The following is a 12,477-nucleotide window of genomic DNA, read 5'->3' as shown; positions in this document are numbered from 1 at the left end:
TTCTTATCTTCTATTCCCACTACAACTTCTCTTGGAGATATCACATATTCTTTAGCAAGAAGTTTTTTTCTTTTAAATTTTAGTTTGAGGATTTATATCACTTTTGAATTATGTCCAAAATTGATAACTTGATTAGTTGCTTGCTATCCTTTCGTTTTCAGGGGAACCATTCGGATAATTGAAAGGGTAGTTCATCAAAAGAGTGGGCATCTGAAGATTCCCAAATATTGACAAAACATATATATGCATACAAAATTGATGATGATAAAAGTTTTGAGATTTAACATACGAGGCACTCGAGATTAAATTTGACTCATTACAGTTATTACCCTAAACCTTTAATTATTGGAATCTAGACAAGGAGCTAATCTCTACCAATCGGTCACAGAAAATAAAGTATATTAATAATTATGATTGGCCCTAGGTAAGATTCACCAAATTCTTCATAGGTCCGTCTTACTATAAAGATGCTAACAAATTGCGAACTCGATCTTACTGATGCTTTCGGCTAAGTGAAACTGGAGGAAACTGAAGGAACGTGCAGGCTTTGGTAAGAGTATATACAAAGACAGGCAATTCAAGGATGACTAGCTTTGTTCGAACCTGGCAAATCACCCCTTTAATTATGAAAAATAATAAGAATTGATCAAAATTAACAATGATTCTATCCAACCCAAAAAAGAAAAATTAATAATGAACATTGAATTATTGGTTTATGGCCTAAATAAGAACCAGATGTACTTGTTTCATATCTGTTTTGATCTGCCCCGCCCTGCCTTGTGACGTCCCATTTAAGCATTGCCTTGCCCGCCTTGTTTAACTTATGCCCTGCTATGCTCCCCTGCCCCGCTCCATTGCCATCCCTGGTTATAAAAGGAGAACATTACTTTTTGACGACATTAACATAGGTCATCTAGACAATATTAAAAAGGGAAGAAAAGAATGTCTATTTACCTTTTCAATATTTTCGGAATGTATTGGTTCTATTTATTCATTAAAAAAAATTCTACATCCCACTGAGGCTCAATGAACAAATAGGCGTAGGAAAGAGCGAGAGGGGCTTGCGAGCCCTCTAGTTGTTCAGGGACCACCCATCCTTTGCTTTCTTTTGTTCAATCCTGTGAGACCAGATTAATTTTTAGAACGAAATAAAATGATAAAAAGAGAACGCTACTAGCTGAAAATCGGTTGATGTCTCCTTAGTTAATTTGTGTAGGGTTAACTTCTTCGATTAGCCAACACACTAGAAAGTAATATCGATAATTTATCTACTTATTTTAAACATCATAATCCTTGTTTTTGTACAATGTATTTAAACTATGATCTCATCACACATGATATCATTCCCAAGTTAAAAGTATTAGTACAATATTACGCAACTTCATTTACGTTTGGACGTATGTTTGTAACATTTTCTTTTGTGTCTTCTACTGGGGTGTAATGTGAGGGACTGATACTCTGATAATTGGGATTCTGATATTGGTGAAGCCAAACGAACTATGTCAGATTAGGTATATAAAATTAAACTTAAAAAGATTCATATAATAATAAGATTGAGATGAGTCTGAGAATCTGAGTTGTGAATTAATTTAATATTTGGAAGATTAGGTGTGTCTTTGTACGGTGCCAAGAAAGAAAAGACAAACCCCAAGAGTTAAATTACCTGTCTGCTGACATCTTTCCTCTTAGAGCAGGTAGGGCACCTGCCATGCTCACTTCTTTATATTTAATTCTTTTCCACCTTCAATTTATTGTGCATTTAATATATCAATTCTTCTATGAAATCAGTGAGCGATGACCTTCTTAACCTCGGTAGAAATAGCAAAAAAGGAATTCGGTTTACTCATAAAATTATTGATAAAGTCAAGATTTGAAGATTATGGATTCTGAATTTGTATATAAACTTATAACTCGTTTTAATTACTGAATTCACGATTAAATATTTAAGTAAATATATAAGGTCTTCTGAACACGTACGTGATACTACAACTCCGCCCCTACGTAAAACTAATGCTAGTTAGAGTTCAGTAGAAGATAATATTGAAGAATTCGGTCATTATAATGTCAAGAACAAATTCTGTTGCAAAATTAGACGTATAAGAATAGTTATGCATATTTATCTTATAGTTTTTCAGTTTACGTTTTGAAAAAAAGAGAGTATAGTATTTCTGTTAGCATTCGTGAATAATACACGTTCACAAACAAGAACTACGGCTACCCGGCCCGTTGGACACAATGATTCTTTGCATTTGTTACGAATGAGAGAGATAATGTACTGATACAAACAATCTAATTTGATAAGATTTTAAGTTTCGTGCATATATCGATAGCAATCAAGTTATTTATAAGATAATTACATATAAATTTTATAATAAGCATTAATTAATTGATAGTCTAATAAATATGGTAACTATGTACACTGCTATCATAAATTAAAATTTGTTTATAGCATAAATTTTACATTTTCAACGTATATAACTTCAATTTATCTGGTAAATATTAAAGGAAGAGTTTAGTGAAATGTATAAAATATTTATACTATCATGTTAAAGTAAATTATGTACTCCCTCTGTTTACTTTTACTTATCCAGTATTTTAAAAATAGATTTTCACTTTTACTAGTCACTTTTAGCATATCAAGATAAGACAATTTCTTTTTTCTTGTTATGCCCACCATATTAATTACTCATTTCAAATCATGTTCTCAAATCCATTAAAAATATGCATCAATTAATATGAGTATCAAGGTAAATTATGTGCTTCATTTATTATTTCTTAAGGGGTGTGTAAAGTCTATAGTGAACAAGTAAAAGTGTATTAAGCACTAATTGATACACTATCATGTTACTTATAAAGTAATTATAAGTAAATTCGCATTAAATGCAAGTAAATTTTTAATAAGTATTAGTAATTGGTAACTTGATAAAAATAAAAGTATTATCTTAAATTAAGTGATAGTGTAAAAATTCATTAATACTCTGAATATAACTTAGATCCTTTTTAAGGAAACAAGGGTGGTTTAGTCCAACTGGACATTAAATTTGACGATATAGATGTGTAACCAAGACATGTGGCCACTGGCCGGTCAACTCCCTCTAAGACACCATAAATAAGATAATCTTGAATCGGTAATAAAATACATCATATCTGTCAAAAATATTAAACTAGAAAAGCCCAAAGTTCATTCAAGAACCTCATACCAAACCATACAGCAAAAGCATTAAAGACCTCCTTCCTGTTTAAAAAGGAGAGAAAGCTGAAAGAAACAAGAAGCAGCAAATACAAAAAGAAGTGCAGAAAAAACCATTGGAAGAAAGAAAGAAAGAAAATGGAAGAGGCTGCAGATATTACAGAGAAAAAAGAGAGAGGTGATGAAGAGACTAGCTTAACTAAAGTTTATGATATTTCCAAGAATCCAATTTTCTACTTCCAAGAAGCCATTAGAGCTATTCTCAACTGTCTTGGTTTTGAATCTTCAAAACCTGAGTCGTCGTCTTCTTCTTCTTCTTCAAGTATGTCAGATCAAAAAGAAGAAAAAGAAGAAGAGAGTATTAAAGAAGAGAGTAGTGAACAAGAAAAGTGTGTTTTCCAAGAAGAAGATGGTCCTGAAGGGAAGCAGGCTTCAACAAATACTAACAACGAAAACCCTAGTACTCCATCAGCTAATGATCCACCTCAATCCCAAACACTTGTAAGACTTCTTTTTCCTTTACTTAATTGCGCTCTCTATCGTAAGTTATGAGTTTATTTGAACCCTAGCTTTGACTCGAATTCAGTATATCATGTGTTAAAAAATCATTAAATAAGTATAAATAATTAATTTCGAACTCAGTAAATTAAATGAGTTATGAATTTGAACTCGAACTCATAAAGTTCAAATTCTTGATTCACATCTTATCACACAGAAATATACGTGTATATATAAATATATGTATATGTATGTTTGTGTTTGTGTGTACGCACTTTGCTAGCTCCATTATAAGTGGTAACTTTGCTTAACTTGGTGAACAGAAGATGTTTTCTATTTGTTTTTTTCTCCTTTTCAAACAAACAGCCCTTAACAAGCTTAACCATTCTCGTATTCCGACTATGAAGGTAGGCTAATTAAATAAGAGATCCAGATCATGGAACATGTTACGTAGTAAAGATGAACATAATGAGGAACTGAATTTTGTTTCTGTTATTTAAAAAAACGAAATTAAAACACTTATGGGGTATCAGATATACTTCAATGGGTTATTAAATAATCTTAGAGTGAAAAAGAATAGTGAATAGTTCTTCTTTCTGCTTTTCTCTCTCTCTCTCTCTCTCTCTCTCTCTCTCTCTCTCTCTCTCTCTCTAAGCATATAGAAAATACGAAGTTAAACAAGCTGAAATCGTGAATAGATTCCATTAAAATCCATTAAGCTAAGTATGCCAATAAGATCCAGCTGAAGTAGTAATGTAGCGTCCTCAGAGTACGTATTAGTGTTTTGAGTTCAGTTATAACTGAGTCTATGGTTATTCTTCTTCTTCTTTTTTGTGTGTGTGTGTGTGTATTTACTTGTCCCTTTTGCTAAAAATAATTATTCAAAAATACTTGTAGTAGAGAATCGAGAAAGAATTAATAATTTATTTTCAATTTTAAATTTCTAATCTAATAGGAGTAAATGTTCTTGAACAGAGACTAAAAAGATTAATTTGAGAGATCAAAGAATAACAAGGTAATTCAATCAAATATATAACTCCGCACAAGGCTAAAATGAGAAGTAAATTGGATCGGTGCATCTCCTTTTTTCTTTTTTAAAAAAAATAAAAAGTCACACAAAGTCATGTCACTCGTTTTATTTGGTGTAAACAGATAGAAGCAGCAACAAGGAGGGGAAGAACACCACCAAGACCTGGAGTTAGCAGAGGAAGTCCTCCTCAGAACAATTAATTTAAATTACATACTCTTAAAATCTATGACCCATTTTCATAATTTGGCTAGGGTTTTATTGAAGTTATATATATATATATATATATATATATATATATATATATATATAGGGTCAACTTTCAAGACTAAGTTTTGCTGGTCTTTTATCTTGGTTTGATTTCCATACAAGTCAATTGTTTTATGTTGTTTTAGGTCCTTTATTTGTTTATACATATTGTGAGATATAAGGATCTTATATGTGCAAGTTAATAGTACATAATCTACAACTTATTTGTCGAGTTCTTTGTCAATTCTGTAATGCTAACGTTAATGTTCTCCAATTGTTGATTGAATTTTCTAATTTTAACTTGATCACCTCTAGCGGAACCAGAAATTTTACCAAAGAGATTCAAAAAATTTAAAAATTAAACATAAGCGGCCAAGCGAATTCAACATTTAATAGATGTATATGAAAAACATATTACAACAACAACAACCCAATAAAATCCCACTAATGGGGTCTGGGAAGGTAGTGTGTACGCAGACCTTACCCCTACCCCGGAGGAGTAGAGAGGTTGTTTCTGAAAGACCCTCGGCTCAAGAAAACAAAAAGACAAAAGGACAAAAGGAGACAATATTAGTATCACCACAACAATCATAGGAAAAATAGGAATACCATGGAATGCAGAAGAAAGATGAAAAGCAAAAGCGATAGCTAGTAAATAGGACATGCACTGAAAAACGAAGTAGTAAAACACAACATTGTCACTAGCTATCTTAGAAAAAAACCCTACCTGGCTAGTCCCACAATGGTACGAAGTAAGTCAAGACTCAACTACATCCTAACCTACGACTCTAATACTCGACCTCCACATCTTCCTATCAAGTGTCATGTCCTAGGAAATCTGGAGCCTCGTCATATCCTGTCCGATCACCTCTCCCCAATACTTCTTAGGCCGCCCTCTACCTCTTCTCGTGCCCTCCACAACCAGCCGCTCACACCTCAGTACCGGAGCATCTGGGCTTCTCCTTTGAACATGTCCGAACCATCTAAGCCTCGCTTCCCGCATCTTGTCATCAATGGGAGCCACGTGCACCTTCTCCCGAATAACATCATTCCTAATCTTATCTATCCTAGTGTGCCCGCACATCCATATCAACATCCTCATTTCTGCTACTTTCATCTTCTGGATATGTGAGTTCTTAACGGGCCAACACTCAGCCCCATACATCATGGCCGGTCTAACCACCATTTTATAGAACTTACCTTTGAGTATTGGTGGCACTATCTTGTCACACAGGACTCCAGATGCTAACCTCCACTTCATCCATCCTACCCCAATACGATGTGTGACATCCTCGTCGATCTCCCCTCCCCCCTGGATAACCGAACCAAGGTACTTGAAGCTGCCTCTACTCGGGATAACCTGTGATTCAAGCCTCACATCCACGCCCACTTCCCCCGGCTCAGCGCTAAACTTACACTCCAGGTATTCCGTCTTCGTCCTGCTCAGCTTGAAACCCTTAGACTCAAGAGCTTGTCTCCAAACCTCCATCCTCTCGTTAACACCGACTCGCGACTCATCAATCAGAACTATGTCATCGGCGAATAGCATGCACCATGGCACCTCCCCTTGAATATGGTGTGTTAACGCGTCGATCACCAGGGCGAATAAGAACGGACTGAGCGCAGAACCTTGGTGTAACCCCATTACAACCGAAAAATGCTCAGAGTCGCCTCCTACTGTCCTAACCCGAGTCTTAGCCCCATCATACATGTCCTTAATCGCCATAATGTAGGGAACCGACACACCTTTTGCCTCCAGGCATCTCCAGAGAATTTTTCTAAGAACCTTGTCATACGCTTTCTCTAGGTCAATAAAGATCATGTGTAAATCCTTCTTCCTCTTTCTGTACAATTCTACCAACCTCCTAACAAGGCGTATAGCTTCTGTAGTCGAACGACCCGGCAGGAACCCGAACCGATTATCAGAAAATTGATCTTATAATTTTCCAAGGAAAGGGTCCAGCTGATGGACCAGCTGAACCCTCTTCTACCCATTTAGCTCCGCCTCTGTTAACAGGATTATTATTGTTCATATTGCATGACTAAATCATTATACCTACTGAATTTCCAAAATTTTAAATATTGTTTGACTCATCAGTCATCATTAATGAAAAATGTCATTACAAATTAATGACAATATCATTGTTTTTGTTTCCTAGGAAAGGTGAATAATTAAATATAACTTATATTCCATTCTGCCCCCTCCAGTTACAAAAATTAGTTGTTTTGACAAAGGAAATTTATTTCAAAATATTTGATATTTCAGAAAAAATGAAAAATATTTATTATTTAGGTAAAAACTTTAAAAGACAAATAATATGGACTGTAAATAGTAATATCATTTAGAAAGCATGAATTAATTTGTGCTTCATTTGTCATTCATATGACATGCAATAACTCCTTGGGTCCCTTCAAAAGATTGAAGATCTTCAAAAACATAACGATATGGACCATTCGTTTTGGGCATATTTAAAATAGTGGCTATTGCTCGACTATTCTATCAATTTAAGATTTAAATTTTATGAGTTCAACCTTAAAATTATGGGTTCAGATTTACTATTTATTGTAATTTTGATGCATTTTTATACATAAATTTATGCTCTACATCGAAAGTACTGGATTCAGATGAATTCGATGTCCGAGTACTGCATCCGCCACTGCGCATATATCTACCTGTTCAGGTAATTGTGGAATGTTTAAGCATAATGAATGGTAGGGAAATAGTGGCTTTGGGCCTTATTAATGGCTGATGAAGTGTGAATTCTGCAGATTCAACTAAATTATTATTTTCGCTTTGAACTCTAACTAAAATTATTATTTTCGCTTTGAACTCTTTCTCTCTATATATAAACAAAATTTATAATTCACACTTTCAAGTCAAAATCTACGATGTTTAAATCTTGAATTTGTCACTGCCTCCATTAATCGTGAAAAAATTCTGCATTGAAGTCTCACGGAGAGTAAAATTCAACTTTCCATTAATATACATATTTGTAAGTCTTATGGCGTCCTACGGGAGGTCACCAAATAGAAAGTAATATCCCGATTTTCTCTCTCATCGAAAACCCCAACGGCTCTTAAGACAAGCGAGTAGCTTCACGCTCCAGTCAATGGATGTGATGACCCAAAAGGTCATCCTATGTTTTAGAACTCGATTATGCATTCTTAAGCCTTAAAAATCTCATTTTTACCCTCCACGATTTGCGAGCGCAGTCCGGGCATGTTTCCGGAAAGTTTTTATGTTGAAAATTGAAGAAAATAAGAAATTTTGCCTTAAAAGTTGATTTTAGTTGACTTCGATTAATATTTTTGGTAAACGGGCCTGTATCCCTATTTTGATAGTCCCGGTGGGTCCGTATCGAATTATGGGACCTGGGCGTATGCCCGAAATCGAATTCGAAGGTCCCCAGGTCGAGTTATGCATTTTTTATGAAAATTAAAAGTTTAAAAATTTATTATTTTTAAGAACTGATTGATGTTTGGCATTGTTAGTACCGGATCCGTATTTTGGTTCCGGAGCCCGGTGTAGGTCCAATATAATATTTATGACTTATCTGTGAAATTTGGTGAGAAACGAAGTTGGTTAGACGTGATTCGGACGTCCAGTTGAGAAAATAAAAATTATAAAGTGTTCTTGAGAATCTCATTTGATTTGGTACTAAATTCGTAGTTCTAGGTGTTATTTTGGCGATTTGATCACGCGAGCAAGTTTGTATGATGTATTTGGACTTGTTGTGTGCATGTTTGGTTTGGAGCCCCGAGGGTTCGGGTGAGTTTCGGATAGGCTACAGAGTGAAATTTGGACTTAGAAATGTTGCTGGTGTTCCAGCTATGGTGTTGGCCTCTGATCTCGCAATTGCGAGATCAGAGTTCGCAATTGCGAACCCTGACAGTGATGCAATTGCGAGCTACTCATCGCAATTGCGAAGAGTAGCTGTGCCATACAGTCTTCGCAATTTCGAAGACAACTTCGCATTTGCGAAGTTGGTCTGGGGAAGGGGTTCTTTGCATTTGCGAAGAAAGGGGTCGCAATTGCGATCCCAGTTCCCCGTTTACGAACAAAATATTCGCATTTACGACAGAAGCATAAATGCGACAAATTCGCATTTGCAATACCTTTCTCGCATTTGCGAGCTTCGCAATTGCGAAGCTCAGGTCTCAAATGCGACATCTGCAGCTGATCAAAATAACTTTTGGACGGGATTTTTGATTCATTTCTCAAATCTTCAAAACCTAAAACACAAGAGGCGATTTTCCAAAGACCATTTCTTCCCCAAATCATAGGTAAGTGATTCTAAACTAGTTTCTTTCAATCTTTCACTATATTTTTCAAGATTTCAACCTAAAATCTAGAGTTTTCATGGTAGAATTAGGGTTTTGGGTAGAAACTAGGAATTTCAAAATTTTGGGGATTTAGACCTCAATTTGAGGTCGGATTCCAAAACCAATTATATATCCGGGCTCGGCGGTGAATGGGTAAATAAATTTTTGTCCGAACCTCGGGTTTTGACCAAGCGGGCCCGAGGTCGATTTTTTGACTTTTTGGAGGAAAAATTTGGGAAATTTATTTTATGCAATGTAATTGATTCCTTTAGCAATATTTGATATTATTGAGTCATTTTTGAAAGATACGAGTGGTTTGGAGGTGAATTCTAGGGGAAAAGCTGTGATTGAGAATTAAGTGGCCTTCGGAGCAAAGTAAGTATTGTGTCTAACCCTGACTTGAGGGAATTAGGAACCTTAGACTATTTGCTATGTGAAATTCATGTGAGCGGCGTATATGTGAGGTGACGAGTACTTATGCGCCGCCAATTTACCTATTTTCCATGTTTCTTCCGTTTTTCTTATATTGTCGTTTTCCTATGCCTAATTACGTGTTTATACTAGTGTTGTTAAATTGATCATTCTTATCATATTTATGTATTTTCTGGTGATAATCAAGTATTTATTTCAAAGTTGAGATTGATATTGTGGAACCAAATATTGAAGTAAGGCTTGTACTTGTTATTCTATCTCCCTATTGTTATTTATGCATTGCATTATGATAAGGGAAAGTGTTAATGCACAAAGGGTGATGTCGTGCCATATTGTTAGTGTTAATGTACGAAGTGTGATGCTGTACCATTTGTCAGTGTTAATGCACGAAAGGTGATATCGTGCTATATTGTGAGTGTAAAAGCACGAAGGGTGATGTCGTGCCATGATATGAGAGTTAATGCACGAAGGGTGATACCGTGCCATTTCTATTGATTTTATGGCGAGATTAACAGTAAAAGCACGAAGGGTGATGCAGTGCATTTTTCCTTTACTGTATTCATTATTCCTGTTGATTCATAGTAAATTGATTGTTCCAGTTATCATTCTGCTGTAGTCCTTTATTTCGTATTTCCCCCAGCATGTTTTCCCCTCCCGATAATTCTTGTCTAGCTCTTCATAACTGTTATTTGTACATAGACTGTTAAATTGTACATGTTGATTTCTAGGTGTCTTGCCTTAGCCTCGTTACTACTTCGTCGAGGTTAGGCTTGACACTTACCAGTACATGGGGTCGGTTGTACTGATACTACACTCTGCACTTTCTGTGCATATTTTGGTTCCGGCTCGGGTTGATCGAGATTTTGCTATTAGACCGCAATACGGAGACTCAAGGTAGATCTGTCGGCGTTCACAGACCTTGAAGTCCCCGTCTATCTTTTTTGTTCTACTGTTTCTTTCATTCAGACAATTGTATTTCTTTCAGACTATTACTTGTGATAAATCTTAGAATGCTCATGAATTGTGACTCCAGATCTGGGTGGTAGTAATTAATACAGTTTTTATATTATTCTGCACTTATTATATTTCACCTTAGCTTATAATTGTTATTTACTGAATGGAAATAAGGATTTGGTTTAATGATTCTCTAACATTGGCTTGCCTAGCAAGTGAAATATTAGGCGCCATCACGGTCCCGATGGTGGGGATTTCGGGTCGTAACAAGTTGGTATCAAAGCCATAGGTTGCCTAGGTCTCACGATCCACGAGCAAGCTTAGTAGAATCTGGAGGATCGGTACAGAGACGTCTGTGCTTATCTTCCAGAAGCTATGAAGTTTAGGAACAAATTTCACTTCTATTCTCCTCTGTCGTGCGATTTTGTTTTCTCAATACTGATTAAACTCTTCTACTCTTATTCTCTCGCAGATGGTGGGAACACGTACTGTTTTCTTAACTGAGCAGCAGCCAGAGCCTCCAGTGGCAGCTCCTTCGAGGGGTAGAGGTCAAGGTCGAGGCCGAGGCAGGGGCAGGGCTCAACCCAGAGCCCGAGCAGCAGCCCCAGCAGTGGAGCCTCAGATAGAGCTTGACGAGGAGGTTCCAGCCCAGACTATTCCTGCCGGGCCAGCTCGGGTTCCGGAGGGGTTCATTGCCACCCCAGTCCTTCAGGACGCTTTGGTCCATTTGGTGGGCCTTATGGAAAGTGTGGCCCAGACTGGCACATTCCCCATGGCACCAGCCATCTCTCAGGCTGGAGGAGGAGTCCAGACTCCCATTACTCCTGCTCCGGAGTAGATAGCTCCCCAGTATCAGGCTCCAGCAGCTCAGCCAGTTGGAGTAGTTCAGCCGGTTGTTGCGGCGCAGACCGGTGATGGGTCAGCTATGTTCACTTAAGTGGTGCTACTTCAGAGGATCCCTAGGAGTATCTTAACAGTTGTCATGAGGTTCTACGGAACATGGGTATAGTGGAGTCCAATGGGGTCTACTTTGCTGCATTTCAGATGACTGGTTCCGCCAAGAAATGGTGGAGAGATTATTTTTTGACCAGACCAGCTGGGTCGCCTGCTCATACTTGGGACCAGTTCTCTCAGCTCTTCATAGAGAAGTTTCTGCCTATCACATTGAGAGAGGAGCGTCGCCGTCAGTTTGAGCGTCTCTAGCAGGGCAGTATGACTGTTACTCAGTATGAGACCCATTTTGTGGATTTGGCCCGTCATGTTATTCTTCTGCTTCCCACCGAGAGAGAGAGGGTGAGGAGGTTTATTAACGGACTTGCTCAGCCTATCAGATTGCAGATGGCTAAGGAGACTGAGAGTGAGATTTCTTTTCAGGCGACTGCTAATGTCGCCAGACGAGTCGAGATGGTTCTTGCCCAGGGAGGTCAGGGGTCTGACAAGAGACCTCGTCATTCCGGTGAGTTCAGCGATGCCTCATCTAGGGGCAGGGGTACTTTTAGTAGAGGCCATCCTCTCAGGCCGTGTCATTCAGCACTCCAGGCATCCCACGGTGCCTCAGGTGGTCGTGGTCCTCATATGCCTTATTCCGACCAGCTAGCTTACAGTGCACCACCGGCTCCTATTAGTGCACCTCCACTCCAGAGTTATCAGGGTGGTTACTCAGGTCGACAGGGTCAGTTTCAGGGTCAGCAGTCACAGCAACCAAGGTTATATTATACTTGTGGTGATCTGAGGCACATTGCTAGATTTTGCCCTCAGGCAACGGGCAGCTCACAACATCAGAGTTCTCGTGCCATGGTTCCGG

General features: G+C 37.5%; 1 protein-coding gene across 1 annotated transcript; it reads left to right on the top strand.

The window, feature by feature from the left end:
* Positions 1–3,199: 3,199 nt before the first annotated feature.
* On the top strand, positions 3,200–5,040 carry LOC104113428 (uncharacterized). The gene is made up of 2 exons (XM_070200042.1): positions 3,200–3,691; positions 4,841–5,040. Exons 1-2 carry the CDS (start codon positions 3,329–3,331, stop codon positions 4,916–4,918), a joined length of 441 nt encoding a protein of 146 aa, XP_070056143.1. The 5' UTR covers positions 3,200–3,328; the 3' UTR covers positions 4,919–5,040.
* The last annotated feature ends 7,437 nt before the right edge of the window (positions 5,041–12,477 follow it).

This window comes from Nicotiana tomentosiformis, chromosome 4, assembly GCF_000390325.3.
Source record: "Nicotiana tomentosiformis chromosome 4, ASM39032v3, whole genome shotgun sequence".
NCBI classification, from domain to species: Eukaryota; Viridiplantae; Streptophyta; class Magnoliopsida; order Solanales; family Solanaceae; genus Nicotiana; species Nicotiana tomentosiformis.
Note: the sequence above shows the minus strand (reverse complement) of the source record. Positions and strands in the feature narration are given on the sequence as shown.

What these genes read in the sequence shown, in the direction of transcription:
- LOC104113428 (XM_070200042.1), top strand. Translation starts at nt 3,329, where the DNA reads ATGGAAGAGGCTGCAGATATTACAGAGAAAAAAGAGAGAGGTGATGAA. An exon ending in CACCTCAATCCCAAACACTT is followed by an intron (nt 3,692 to 4,840) that starts GTAAGACTTCTT and finishes TGGTGTAAACAG; the next exon opens with ATAGAAGCAGCAACAAGGAG.